This window comes from Lonchura striata, chromosome 3 (genome assembly GCF_050655825.1).
Source record: "Lonchura striata isolate lonStrDom1 chromosome 3, ASM5065582v1, whole genome shotgun sequence".
Classification (NCBI taxonomy): Eukaryota; Metazoa; Chordata; class Aves; order Passeriformes; family Estrildidae; genus Lonchura; species Lonchura striata.
In genome coordinates, this window is record NC_140705.1 from 56,475,726 (window position 1) to 56,490,914 (window position 15,189).

Below are 15,189 nucleotides of genomic sequence, written 5' to 3' on the forward strand. Positions count from 1 at the left end.
TAATTTTTGGAAGCAAGCTTGGTCCTTGCAGTGAGAATTTAGGCTTTATCTAGTGTGTAGTAACTAGTATGCCTGCAGTAACCACTGACCTCTCCGTCAAGTCAGTGATTGAGTGTGAAAAAGTAATGGTGTAAGCTTATTTACTTTTAGGCAAAACAAACATAATGTGAGCTGTTAAAATGTTATAACAAGTTTATTAGTAAAATGTTTCAAAGCTAGTTCATGCTAGCTGTTCATTAATTCCCTCACATTTATCTCTCAACACACATGGCTATTCCCATTCCTCCTCCTATACAGAGAGCAGCAACACCACGTTTTCCACCAGTTCGTTCCAGTGCATATAGAAGAGTTACAAGGATGCGACAACCAGAAGCGCCCAAAGGGTGACCAAGAGCAATAGCTCCACCTTGTATATTGATCTAAAAAAAAAAAACCAACATAGACAGTCAACATTTAAGGCTTAGCTGATTTTCAACATAACTTCACTGGGATCTAGCCCTTAATTATTTGTGAGCTTGAAACCCCAAACATCACTTCATATGAGAAAAAGCATATGAATGCAATAGTTGGTAATAAGAGATGAATTTAGGGAGGGGGGAATAATACCCATTGCTTTTTTGCCATCACTGAAAAAATACTGTGGCAAATACAACTGCAGCAGCATTTTCAAATTCTGAATTAAGTATGCTTAAGCAATTGCCTAGATTTTCATAAAAATCCACTGCAACAACACTGGGACTTGTTCAGTTGGGAAACTATCTGCTAGCAAAGCCAGCAGACAGCAGTGTGAGGAAATGCCTGCAGGGGCTCCCACCCTGTTTGCTTACACCAAAGGGATTGCAAGAGAGCTGTGCTCATCCTTAGGATCCACATGCACAGTATGGGACAAGTTTGAATTACAGGAGGCAAACTAATGCCATCCTACAAATCATTACCTTTTCTGGATTTACTTTCAGTTCTTTTGCTATTGCAACAGATAATGATGCAAAGGCTTCATTAATTTCAAACAGGTCAACTTGGTCCAGAGTCCAGCCAGCTTTGTCAATCTGAGAAAACAGTGCAAATAGGACCTTATTATCTTTTAGCTCTTCCTTAGCACCAGAGGAAGCTTTTCATAAGATGTAAATTGAAGCTACCACTTTAAAAAAATTAAAGGAAAACAATTTTTATAGCCAGTGTTGATGACAGAATTCTTGAAGAGTACAGGCTTCAGTGTGAGCTAAGTCAGTACAATTAGCTGGAATAATGCTGGCTTCTCATAAAAATCTTGACTAATTTTACACATTGTAGCAGTGGTGGTGCAATTGTGAGAATCAAACTATACCTGGTGCCCTTACTACAAGAAGCACTGAATTCAGAAGCAGGCTTTAACAGATTAAAAGCAATTTTTTTAGGACATACTCTTGACTCCATTAGGGAGTCTCTATTAACAGCAACTTTTACACAGGAAATAGTGAGGTGTCAACCATTAGTGATCAGTGCCACATCTGATTTGTCCAGTCTCTCCTGCCTTTACACTGAAAGCTGGCACTTTAAGCTTTTCACAGGTGACTGTTTTGGAAGATGGTTTGGCTCATGTTTTCACTTGAGAAACTTGTGATGCAATTGCCTACTCTGGTACACGCTTAGGCATGTTTCACATATGTAAATTTGTACTTCCACTCACTTTGTTTCTAACAGTAATACTTTATCAACAGAATCATCACCATTGATGTTTCACAACCTAGGCTAGCCAGACTGGTGTACCTCTGAGGCTACAGTCAAGGAGGAGAGCCTTTTTCTACTAGATAAAATAGATAGTATGGAGTATCCCATTCTTCTGGGAAAAGCTTGAGATACACAATGTTATTGTAACATGTAATGTATACTATAGTCATTCTCTTACTATAAAGTTCTACTCTAAAATTTTGAAGTAATAAACGTAATTCATGGAGGGTGTGAACACTTGATAACACACAAAGTTTAATCACAGAATCACAAAATACTCTGAGCTGGAAGGGACCCATGAGGATCATCAAGTCCAACTCTTAAGTAAATGGCCCATAAAGGGATTGAAGCCATGACTTCAGTGTTATTAGGATCATGCTCTATGAAGTAAGTGTGCCCTTTTCATAGTATGTATATAGTTATTGGTACAGCGTGTCTGTCCCAGAGTTTATATGAAAACTGTAATGTATTACAGTTATTGCACCCTTCATTTAAAAGAACAGTTTGAGAGCTGGTAAGAAAAAGCTTTAGCATTACAGTTCTGGTTTTCTTGTCAAAAGCCACAGAGCTTGGGAGAATTCAAGTTAGACCTCCACATCACCAGGACATTTCAGAGGTGGACAAAAGAAAGCCTTTACACAGTATTAAAACAAAAAAAGGAATATTAAAACAAACCTGTTCTTAGCTCTTTTCATGCTCACTTTCATAGCTAAGCTTTAACAGATAATCAGCTGGGGTTGCCATGGGTTATGGGTGTATTAACAAGCAGTGTGGTACCAGCAGGGCTGCCCAGTGGCATGTTGAGAACCTTGTCCTGTGGACTGAACACAGCACCATCGGTGGGTGCTGTAATGCTCTGAGCATGTTAGATGTGGTTTTGGAATGCACCTTCCTGTTTAGTTACAACTGGAAGGAATCCAATTTGTAAGCTCCAAGCTCTTTGCAGGCCAAACTGGAACACGAAGGGCACCCTTCCCTCAGTGTTGTACTATTGTAAATACATTCAGGCAATGATCTGAAAATTAACCTGGCCAGACACAGCATCAGAACCAAATCACTGAATTAGGTTAGTCACACACATACCTGAAATTTGATCTTTAGCCTCCTAGGTTATCTAGGTATCCTTCCACAAACCTGACTAGTTTATGCTCTGAAGTCTATTTATACACAGATGCATTTGGGTTTTCTTTTTCCAGCAAGTAGGTACTAGCCTAGTAGCAGTAGGATTCCTAATTTGTATACTACACTATTTTGAGTCTGTTTTTCACATAGTTTACTTTGTTCCTACTAAGTTTTCTTTAGAACAGGGTAAAACCAAGACATGGCCAGAAAACAAAAAGCAATTATAACCAAGATTTTTAGCATCATGGATACATAGATAAGTGATTACTTACAGCATTCCTTATTGCTGAAATGGGCCCTACTCCCATAATAGATGGATCTATACCTGTCTGAGCCCAAGATACAATCCGAGCCAAAGGCATAAGACCTCTCCTAGCAGCTTCCGATTTCTTCATTAAAAGAACAGCTGCAGCTCCATCATTTAAACCTGTGGAATAACAACCAACTTGTATGTATTGTTTGGACATTATGGTTTTACTGTACCACTTTCTCCTGCTTGGATAAAATCACAATCTAGCCAAAACAAAAATCACATTTTACTGGTTTATGTCAGTACTGCTCATACCAGCAAGTCTGTTCTCTGCCACAAATACTAGAAACTATACTGCTGTAAATGTGACACATTTGTGATTCTATTTGGAAAGCAGCAGGTGGAATAATCAAAGCACAATCTGAAAAAGAAGTACATAAGACTTTGGCAGGCTTTGTAAGGGGAAGAATAAGGACACAGGAAGATGTTTAAAAGCTGCTTATGGCAGTCCCACAGGAGTAACATTTTCAAACATGAATCGTTAAGTTTTCCACTGTCCAAACCTGCAGAATCAGAAACCCTTAGTTTTAAAAGGAAATATTCCAACCTATCAAATGCTACTGTTATTGTCCAAACTCTTGTACTGTTTTGTAGAAAACAATGAAACAAAAGACAACTCCATAAAGAAATCCTCCACCACATCGAAAATTGAGTTCTACCTATGTTAACAAACACATTGCCATTTCCTGCAAAGCAGTGACCACACAGCAGCCACACCCCTCACAGAGACTCTGTCTTGAGCCACAAGCAGCACTGTTATTTTCCATTTCATTTAAGCCAGATGGACCAACCTGAAGCATTAGCTGCTGTTACTGTCCCAGTTCCATCTGTCAAGAAACAGGGCTTTAACTTTGCCATTGTTTCCAGGTTGCTCCCATGTCGAGGGTGTTCGTCTATTTTAACTTCTATAGGACCTGCAAAACAGAGCATTATGCTCACAAGAGTGCTTAATCACACAAACACATCTTGAACAGAAAGACAACAAAAACAACGTGCTGACTGGGAATATACACCATATTCCTTTCAAGTCATTCTTACGCTGGAGACAGCTGCCAACTCAAAGCAGTTTAACAAATGGCTGCAACCCTCCAGCTCCTTCTAGCAGGGCAGACAGCTCAGGTTTTCTATGACAAACATTAGCTATCTAGTTGTGCAAGTCACTATTGTTCTTACTGTTCCTAATGCAATACCTTCTCTTTCAGCAGAAGGCTATATTTCGAATTATACTTCTGGTAATCTTTTTATAAAGACTAGTCAAGTGTCATTGAATATTATCATCTAAACTGGTATCATGAAATAGTTTGTAGCCAGCCTAATGCCAGGACATTTTCTGCAGGGTCTGTTCAATCGAATTGTTGAAGAACTGATTCTTGATTTCGTTTTGGAATATTCAGTTTTTGCATCTACCTCACAAGGAGCTGGGGAATTCCCCTGCTCTAGAAACAAAACTTGGCTCAAGCATTTTAATAGGTCTGTTTATATCCCTCACAAATCTAAAGAGAAACACACCCATTATAAGTAACCTGGTTACATATTAACTAGTAACCCTAATTATTGTCACTCTGTATTTTACTAGGTGGGCAACGTTTGCCAGATCAATATGACTGTTTCAAGTTTGGTGCAGCAGGAGTCTTAAGAAAAGGAAAACCACTGATTTTGGTACCATATCCAAGTCCATGTTAAGTCAGTGCTTTGTCTAGGCTGTTATCTCCAATAAAATATACTATTTGCAGAATGCTACACCAAGATATTCCACATTTGCATTGTTTCTCTCTTATTTAAAATATAACCACTGAAAGCTGAAAAACAGATTAACAGGCCACATGCTTACAAAAAGGCTGTGTAAGTGGGAAACCATCCACTGATTACAGGAGACATAGCAGAAAATATATTTTTTTTTCTTTAAAATCAGCTCACACTATCCATTCACACCTACCTTTTTTAGAAGGTACAAGAACAGGAACAATTTCTTTTGTAAAATAGCCAGCTTTCTGTGCTGCCTCTGCCTTGTTTTGTGACTGTACAGCAAGTTGGTCTTGTTCCCCTCTGCTGACTTGCCACTTCTTGGCCACATTTTCAGCTGAAATGGGAACAAAATGCAAACCACCATCAGGAAATACCAAAATTTTAAATTGCAAAATTGCAAGCAGAAATGTAATCAATAATTGTTGCAGCAAGCAGCTGAGTTTGTTGAACTGTTTTCATTCCGATTTCCTCATTTTGTTTACTCATTATTTTCTACTGTATTTTCACTTGAGGGTGAAAATTTCTGTGTGGAATCACCTCCCAGATGATATTATCAAATTAAATACAAATGCAAACAAGCTTTTGTAGTTTGTTGCTTCTCTGAAGTACTATGCTCAGATCTCTCTATAGCCACTTGAAGAAAGGGAACAGATCTGAAGTCACTGTTTCATAAGCAGGTGGCTGACCATCCCAACCAGGGTGCAATAACCTGAAGCTGTAGAACCACACATATCCACAGGATACTTTATGTACACTTTTCACTGTGCTGCTGAATGCTCCAGTTACATACAGGGATTATTTTATTTCTATTTTTTATGAAATTAAATTTCTCAGATGTAGAAGAGATGCAGAGAGATTAGCTCAGACAGAAGGGAAACCCAAAGCAGCAGCTTTACAAAAAAAAAAAGGCAAATGCCTTCAATACCTTTCAGTATTACATATTCCTGTCTTTTTCTTGACTACAACATAAGGACAGCTTAAAACACGTTATCTGTAACTTTAGATTTCTGAAATTTCCTATCAGTGAATTCTTTCAGTTGACCATTTCATTTTACGGACTGTCATCACTTACCTGTTATGCCCATATGATACTGATAAAAAGCATCTGTAAGGCCATCGAGGATTATGGTGTCCTGCAAGGAAGCCTCTCCCATTCTGACCCCAGCTCGCATGTGAATGACATGAGGAGCCTGCAAAAGCGTATTTTGAAAGGAGTTACATGTTTACATCTCCAGTACACAATTCAGACCACTGCAGAGACAGAACCCTGCCTGGTGGCTGGAGGTACCCATCCCAAATCCTGGCAGTTTCTCCAGCTGCCCGCTCTGCCTGTCCCTCCAGAGCCTGCCAGCTGGCATGCCATTTGGCCCATGCACTCCCCAGATAACAGCTCACTGCACTGCAAGTGTTGTTTCCTCTCCACAGACCAAATCTATCATTCCTGGGCCACATGGCTGTAGCTCTCCCATCCTACTAGCCTGCTCCAGGTAGTTCCCAATTGCACTCTGCTGCCAGGGAATGTTAACATCACTTTCAGCACAGGCAGCTGAGCCCTGGCAGAAGAAGCCATCTGTTTCTTGGGAATCAGATCACCAGCTCAGACCTATTCCTGAGTACAGCCTTGGGATGAAGACCTTGAAATAAAAGTGCTTTGCTTTCTTTCCAAGCTCTAATTGCTTGGCAAACAATAACATTTTCAGTGGTTCCTTCTCTGGGCTCCTTGCAATACAAAAATCCTGTCTATCGTGATATGTCACGGGAAAACCATTCACCACAACAGGGCTAGATGGAAATGAAAACGGAATTTTAAATGCAGTGTGTGTTTGCAGGGCATCTTTTCAGTAGCTGCAGTATGAAGTCTTTTTTTAAAAGAAGTGTGCTACTGAAGTCAACTGTTGCACATATAAATTCATTCGCAAGCACAGCGACCCTTTCGATCTGCCTCCTGGAAACACAGGGTTTCAACATCGGGCTCTTTGCTCCCAGGACGTCACTGCAATGTGAGTCTAACCCTCTGCTTTACCTTGCTCATGCTTTCCATGCCCCCTGCGACCACGATGCTGGAGTCTCCCATCAGTATGGACTGAGCAGCCAGACACACTGCCTTCAAGCCCGACCCGCAGATCATCTGGCAGCTCCAGGCAGGCACGGAGTATGGGATTCCTGCAGCCACGCTGGCCTGCCGGACGGGGTTCTGGCCAGCACCTGTGAGAACAAAAAGCATTTTGCTTTTGTCTGCTCTTAAAAACACAAACGTCTGCTATGGCACTGTTCATAATATCCCGATTCCACAAAAATTTAGAGCACACTCCTACTTTTAGCTGGTGGGTAGAAAAGTCCCCAGCAGTCATCTATAAAAGATAACCTCTCTCATTTAGATCAATCAAAAAATACCTGCTACTGATAGTTTTACATCTACAACTCTGCTTTTGATGCCAGGTCAGAGGAAACACTACTTCAGATCAGCCCTAGCCTGATGTATGTGTAGGATGAGAAATCATTTAAATTGCTACTTTCTGAAGAGTTTCTTTTTGATATTTTCTGTACATCACCAGCAGTTAGCTTTCCCTGAAAATTCATATGGAAACCAAAAGCACAACTATGCAGATGGACCTGAAAGCTTCCAGTCTTTGTTGTGATCTTGATGGAGATAATAGGAGCACTATATTCAAAGAATACAGTCTTCATCTGCATCTCCCAAGGCCAAGGCTCTTTATACACAAAGAAAAGGACAAGGAGAGCACATCATTCAGCAAGCTGAAAATACAGAGGAATCTGAATCATCTTTAAGACAAAAATATATATTTCCTTCCTCCATGTTTAAAATACAAAGCTGCTTATGATTCTACTGATTAAACATTACCCTGGAAAAAGTGGGAGCAAGTTCAAAATAAGCAATTCCCTGCCAGTTACATTTTCATTAAAACCAAATATTTGTCTCCAAACAAATGGCATAAAAAAATCTTGCAGGTCCTGCAGATAAACACAAATGCAGGCCTAGCCCTTAAAATCTCAGTTATCATTACTTAGGATGTTAAATTTAGCAGCTGAGATGATCAAGGGGAGAAGGATGCTGTAACAAAGAAAAGAAACTGACATTCATACATACACTGTTGGCTAATTTAGGGATTTAGAAAAAAAACCAAACTATCTCCTACAACATGCTTTCCAAAAGCCCATCCTTTCGGTCACCCAGAGAGAAGATGCCTCTCAAGTCCTTTGTTAAGGAACCGTGCTCCCCAATGGCAAGGTGTAACGCCCTGGAAGGCGGAAGCTGAGCCGTTTCAAAGGGACACCCCGAAGGGATGCTGCCGCGGGGAGGGAGCGCCCGGCCGCGGGCCGTACCTGCGGTGAGGACCTGCCCCAGGATCACCTCCGACACCTCCTCGGGGGCCAGCCCGGCCCGGCGCAGCACCTCGCGGATGGCGGCGGCGCCCAGCTCGTGCGCGGGGAGCGACGACAGCCCGCCGTTGAAGGACCCTGGGAGGGGGGACACAGAGAGAGCGGCTCAGCACCCGGACACCGCCCGGCGCCCCGAGAGCATCCGCCACCGCCGCCGCCTCTCACCCACGGCGGTCCTGGCGGCGGACACGAAGACGACGGGATCCGCGCTCATGGCGGCAGCAGCGGCGGTGGGCGCGGAGCGGAGCGGAGCGGAGCGGCGAGAGCCCGAGCGGAGCGGCGGCCGCGGGCGGAGCGACAGCGGAGCCGGCGCCGGGCCCGCCCCTCGCCCGCCGCCGGGCGGGGCCGGAGCGCGGAGCCCGAGCCGGGATTCGTCGCTGGGCACCTGAGGACAGCGCGGGGGCCGGGCGGGCGGTGGCGTGGCCGGGCCGCCCCCTGGCGCGATCGATGCGTGGCCTTGGCTGATTCCTTCCCAGCCCCTTGCCTGCCTTCCCCTTTCCTTCCCCGGAGAGAGGAGGGCTCCGCCCGGCAGGCCGGGGCTGCCGGGGTCGGGCGCTCTCCCGTGCCCGCCGCCCGCACACCCGGTGCCTGCGCAGCGCCGGCTGCCAGCCCCGTCTGGATTATCTGTCTGCAAAATACAGCGTGCGGGTCAGGTGCTCTCTTGTCACATTGTGGCTTTAAGGACAGTCTGTTTATTTCATGACGGCATTTCTTAGGATCTGCGTGAACAGGGACAAAGAATAATAATTTGAATAAAACTCTACAAAACTGCCTATCGCTGGTTTGATCTGCTCCGCAACTGATGCGCAGAGATTACCAACACCCTTTTAATATTTTTTAATATTTTAATATTAAAATTTATAATTTAATATTTTTCATATTTGTCCTAATTTCAGCAGAAGTCTGACATGTATATATATATATATATATATATATATATATATATATATATATATATATATATATATATATATATTAGTATAGGCAGTGCTCGGCCGCTGGCCCAGAAGCTGTTCCTGCCTGGCTTGACGAAAGAGGCAAGCAGGGGGCTGTTCCCAGGCTGCTCGTGGGAAGCGATGCTGCAAGGCATCACTCGATGAAAGGTGAGGTAGGCTGGAAGGAGGTGGCGCTGGCCGCAGGAGTTCCTGGCAGCCAGGGCACTAGAAGCAGAGGAGGCGGCTGCAGCAGCGGCCGCAACCCACAGCCGGACGGGCAGGCAGGAATGTTTCTCTGCGGGGAAATGTAGGTGGGAAGCAATAATATTAAGATATCTGGAGGAATAAGGGAGAGAATAAAGGGAGGAACCAAGAAAGTCAAAGCAACTAACAAGAGTTAAAAATTTACACGGGCTGAAATAGCTGTTCTATTGCACAGCCTTGATTTTCAGTCCTTGCTCCTTCCTTCCTCATTCACGGATACCTGGCCTAAGGGACATGCCAGCCAAAGCACTGCATTGAATTTGCATCTGAAAGCCAAGAAGATGGTTATAAAATGTGCTATTGCTCCTACCTTAGCTACAAAGTCGGGAGACATTTTTTTCCTATCCAGGTAGTAAAATTCTGTAGGTTTTCACAGAGAGAACAGATGCACAAATTAAGTCGTATAAAAGCACATAGCATGTGATGACAAACACCCACAAACATAAATGTGGTTATATATGCAGTGAATGCGCCAGTACACCTGTGGTCACATCCTGCATGTTGGCTAATCTGAATTAGGCATTATTAAATCTGCATCCACAAAATGCATCTGAACCTTCTGTGTGGGCACAATGAGCAGCAGGAGCACTATGATACCTGAATTGGATTATTCTGACTCCTATCAGCCTCTATTCTTGCTTTAAAATGTAAAAAACCTTCATTAGTAAAAATGCTGTAAAAAAACAGCATTACTAGAGAGGGAAAAAATCCTACTTCAGCTATGGAAAGCAAGAGTGGCCTAGATTTCACCAATAACTCTGTTAAATCATGCTGTGGGATTCCAACACTCAAAATACATCCCTCCTTTTATGTATTTTGGTCTTTGTGAAGGATAAGGCCAAAGCAGAAAACCATGTGCTCTTCAGTTACTTTGGGGTTTCCAGCTTTCAGCAAGAGATGAAGCCCCTCAGATATCTTCAGGAAAGGAAATTGCTGGAAAACCCCCCAGCCAGCTAAATGCTTAGGCAGACTGATGTACCAGTCTCCTAAAGTGATGCATTAAAAAATGCATTAATTGGCAACATGCGTGCACCACTGCTTTTCTTTAATGATCCTGTGCACTCAGAGCAGCGGATAACACTTACAAAAGTATAAGATTAAATCTGTAGGGGAAAACATGTTTTGTGTCTTTTCAAAAGGCTATCACTAAGCAAGTAGTAGAACTAACATATAAGTAAAACACAGGAATGTAGGATTTGAAGCAATACAGTGATTGTTTTAAAAAAATATTGTACAGTTCCTGAGCAACCCTGCATGACTGAATGTAGTCTTCTGCACATTTTCAAAATTCAGTAGAGAGTGAGTAAGAGACATATGAGGGTAGCACCAAGTAACCTTGTTTATCAACTGTACCATATACCAATATGCCATTCTTAATGCAACATTTGACTGATTACAACTTAAGGCCATTGTTGGAAATACAAAGTCAATAACATGAGATGAGCTCAGATTAAATGTCGGCAGGTGTTCAAAGTCCACAGCTGATACTACACCCGAAGTAAGCCTTATGAACAGGATTCTCTTGAATTTAAAAGTTTACAAATATTGGATTGAACATAAAGTGAGGCTTCAGCCCCTTCCCTCCCCACAGTTCACTAGCAGACAGAAAAAGTTAAAATATGAAGCAGCCTTAGGGCCTTCAGGCTCACCCCAGTGAGCTGACCTGCTGTACCTTTGCTCTCAGCCCCAACCAGCAGAACAGTTTTGCAGTTCAACATTAGTGACAAACCAGGCTGTGAGGTTGGAGCACCCAAAACCAACAGAGAATAATTTTATCTTGGTATGTCTATCAGGCTTGCAGTATTCTATTTAACTCTGCTTGGATGGTGTCCAGGGTTGAGATCCAAATGGACAAAAGGGGCATGTGACATAGCAAAATGACGCAGCAATCGCACAAAGGCAAATAATTATGAAATATGCATGATACAGATCAAAGTTAAGTCATTGAAATGCAGAAAAAAACATTCCTGAATGGTAGTAGGCAGCTGTGCTTTTTAAATTCAATGTAGTTAATGAGCAGCACAATACTCAATAACAAACTACTGCCCTATGCTGGTACATTTTGCCATTTCTCAGAAATCTAAACTCTGGGAAATGAAGTCATGAATTCAGAACAGAAATCTTACCTGCCATCTATTGCACAAAGTTTATTTACTACTTTGCTATGAACACAATCAAATGGACAAGTGCCTTCCATGAAATATTCAAGGTGCAAAGATTTTTGCATTTTCATTTTCTAATGGTGGCTCAGTTTTATTAGAAATAGATGAAAAGTTAAAGGATTTCATTGTTCACTGATTTACTCTCCTGCTAAATAACTTTTTTCTAAATCTGACTTTTTAAAAGATCAGTATTGTTACCATAAAGCAAAGCTGTTGATTTTTTTTTTCTTAAATCTGACACTTGGTCAATGAATATTTGCAAAAACAGGTTTGTTGGGTATGTGATTTTAATAAAAACGAAGCTGCACCTCTTAAAGGAAAAAGAACCAAACAAAATCCAATTACTTTAAATAAATAAATCTCAAGATGAGATAATTCTATTTTTTAATAGGTTTCACAACTTTCCTGTAACAGCAAATTCTTTAGTCTATAAAGTCTTATACACATATTGGTACTGCTGAATTCCCATCTGCTATGGGATGCCTTTCCCATCTTTCTGGATGCCTTTAGTACTTTAAGACCTTTCTTCATGTGTAGAAAGACAGTTCTTTTTCCAGATTTTCTTAGCAGTGGACTAACATTCAGCTGTTTATGAGTAGCTTCAGCACATAAGGCATGTTTTAAAAACTGACAGACACACTGTTTTCCCAGTGAGGTAAAGAGCTACATTTTCTTTCTAAAATTTCTCAATCCCCCACCTGACTGACAGGGTCCTTGGAAATCAAGACAATGAAATGTCCTTGTCTGTGTTAAGAACAATCTCTGTTTTCCTTGAATCCATTTTTCTAAGGGAATGTTTGTAATCTAATTGGTGATTAATTAAAAAATGTTGTTTTCCCCTCAGACAGGAAAACGTTTGCACTACTGAAACTCTCTTGGCCTTTCTATGGTTTAAAAAAAAATTATAGTAAACACCTGGGCTTATATCCTTAGCAACTATATGTACACCTGTACTCCAAAAGCAAGCTTGCAGTATTTATCAAGCATTCCCAAAAACGAATTTAACATGAGTCACCATTTGGTTTTAATTGTATCTGGATGGATTATCGTTCTGGGAATGTCTTCAGGACAGGCTCTGGACAGGACAGGACAGACTCACTATATATATATATATATATATATATATATATATATATATATAGTTGCTGTTAAATAAAATGTAATTATTGCAAGAGCTTTCTGAAGAAGTTAATTTACTTCTTGCTATGAAGATGTAAGAAAAATAGAGGAAAATTCCACTGAGACCCATAAAAGGATGTTAGCAGGGGATATAAAGACAGCATTAAGCCTGCAGCCTAGCATTCAGGGAGCTTCTCTAAAAGAGAGTCCTCTGATGTCAAATTTGGACTTTCTGCAGCCTAGATCTTTACCTAGTAGTTACCTGAAGGATCTCTCTGCAACACTTTCCTCTCAGTGCAATCCATAGATTTTATCTTTCTCCTACACCTGTAGGCTGCAGCAGCCTTTTCCAGTGCTCATTCTCTGCTGCAGATGTACCACAGGTTTGCCTTGCTCCATCTCCTGCCCTTGCAAGTCAAGGACAGCCTTTGCAAGAGCTGACTGGCCTTTCTTTAGTTCTTGATATTTCAAGGTCCTTTAAAATGCCAAGAGGATGTATGGTAGTCCAAACATTATTTCTTTTTTGCTTTTGAAAAAGGCTTTATGTCATTTCCCCCCTAATCCTCACTTTTCTCACCTGCAGACTGATTTTTTGAATGAATGTTTTACACTAGGAAGCGTTTTCCCTCACAGCCTGCCTTCCTCAGAGACAAATAGCATCCCTCAGAGCTGGGAAACATTGTAGTATTTGTGTTGGTCCACAGGGTTTCCTTGTGAAACCAAGGGGTGGAATAGAAACCCAGAACTGAGCCTGTAAAACCAAGGAGGAGCCATCCAGTTAATGGATAATTAAGTTAATGAGTAACACACCATCATTCAAGGAACCTAAAACCCAGTGAGCTGTGCTGCCCACTCATTCATAATCTGGTTCATGTTCCATTTTATCATTATAGGTGAATCAATATATGGATTTGGTTTTTGTGTTGATGCTTGGACAGATCATGATGTGCCTTCTCATCCAAAGAACAATGCTGCTGCTGGGGGTTATGATACCACCTATTACTTGAAAAGCTAATTTACTCCAGTTACCACACTGTAAACACAACCCAAGGCGGGTGTCGACATGTTTGATCCAGCAGCACTAAAAAGTCCCAGATTAGTTCTCACTGTGTAACGTGATGTGCAAACAGATCAAAAGAGTATTTCAGTTAAATGTCCTCTTCCCAAAGGTATCAGAGGAATGGTTGCCAAATTGTTAACATTATTTCCCTAAACAAAAATTATAGGTGTAATCTGATAATACACTTACCAGCTTGAAAGTATGGAAGGAAGGCAGCCCAGAATATTAAGCTCTGCAGGCTGCTTCCACTTATCTCTACATGTCTCTGGCTGCCTGCTTCTTGCTCAGCTAGCATGTTTCCCACAATTGTAATCTACACTTGTAAAGATAAATTTAAAATAACTAGGTGCTGACAAGGGGTAAAAAATGCAGGAATACTTTCTACATGCTCATGAACACAAACAATTGTGGAAGGTTTACCATCCCATACCTTAGAGGGTATGTGAGCTAGACCTTTATCTGTACCACTAAGAAGACACAAAGGAGGTTTGGTTTCTGAACATAATAAAAAGTGGCCAAACTCTAGACAAAGTACTGGGAGATCTTGAGTTAAATCACCACTGATACACAGAAAGTGTTAGGTATGTTATACACAGAATAGAAGCTGCCCTGCGTGTATGTCAGCATCTATTTTATGTAGAAAAAGTTTTGATTTCTTCTTCTGCTTGGTTTATATGCATTTTTAGTATTGTGATGTTTATGTTTGCACATGAGAAAATCAAGTCAATTTGCTACATTAATGTTCTTATTAAGGCCTACACTAACGTGCATCTCTCATGCTGCCATATCCCGGGATGGCTTCATCTGTTAATTGGTATCTTGAATGCTTAAAACAAGTATCTTGAAGAAAATCAGGAGCAGGTAACTGTACACTAATCACAGTGTGTCTCTTTTCACTTTCAAATGAGGTAAGATTCCAAAGGCATTTATTCAGGTTCTTTCTCCTTGTGGTCACCTTACCACCCTACCTCAGGTAGCTATGTCAAATCAGTTACAGTGTGGTTTTTAAACGTTTTAAGTTCTCAGTGAAAAATCTGTGTATTCATGTATATGCGTACATGTGTGTATGGGACCACGTGTACTGGGTTCTATTCTGTAGTGATTATATTGTTTTTGCTACCAGTAAGAATCAGGAGAGATTTCTGGATCACGTCTAGCACTGACATAGTGAGTGACAATCAATTTAATCTGTGCAAGTCAGGTGTCAGACTGATTTAGTCTGCAGCAGCTTTACGACTTTGCCAACAAAAAGGCAAAAGTATTTACCCAACAGCACAGCTTGTGAAAACAGAGAGAGTAAGAAGGATAAACTTTATTTTAAAGCACCAGCTCGGAGGTAGACCGCAACGAAGAACAAACTTC

General features: G+C 41.4%; 1 protein-coding gene across 1 annotated transcript; it reads right to left on the reverse strand.

The window, feature by feature from the left end:
• Nucleotides 1-167: 167 nt before the first annotated feature.
• ACAT2 (acetyl-CoA acetyltransferase 2) lies at nt 168-8,565 on the reverse strand. Its single transcript, XM_021540637.3, has 9 exons — nt 8,453-8,565; nt 8,231-8,365; nt 6,909-7,090; nt 5,958-6,075; nt 5,076-5,219; nt 3,931-4,053; nt 3,102-3,256; nt 936-1,046; nt 168-419 (listed from the first exon to the last, which is right to left on the reverse strand). Exons 1-9 carry the CDS (start codon nt 8,499-8,501, stop codon nt 252-254), a joined length of 1,185 nt encoding a protein of 394 aa, XP_021396312.1. The 5' UTR covers nt 8,502-8,565; the 3' UTR covers nt 168-251.
• Nucleotides 8,566-15,189: the final 6,624 nt, after the last annotated feature.

What these genes read in the sequence shown, in the direction of transcription:
- ACAT2 (XM_021540637.3), bottom strand. Translation starts at nt 8,501, where the DNA reads ATGAGCGCGGATCCCGTCGTCTTCGTGTCCGCCGCCAGGACCGCCGTG. An exon ending in GCATGGAAAGCATGAGCAAG is followed by an intron (nt 6,076 to 6,908) that starts GTAAAGCAGAGG and finishes ACGCTTTTGCAG; the next exon opens with GCTCCTCATGTCATTCACAT. An exon ending in AACAGCAGCTAATGCTTCAG is followed by an intron (nt 3,257 to 3,930) that starts GTTGGTCCATCT and finishes GTTATTCCACAG; the next exon opens with GTTTAAATGATGGAGCTGCA.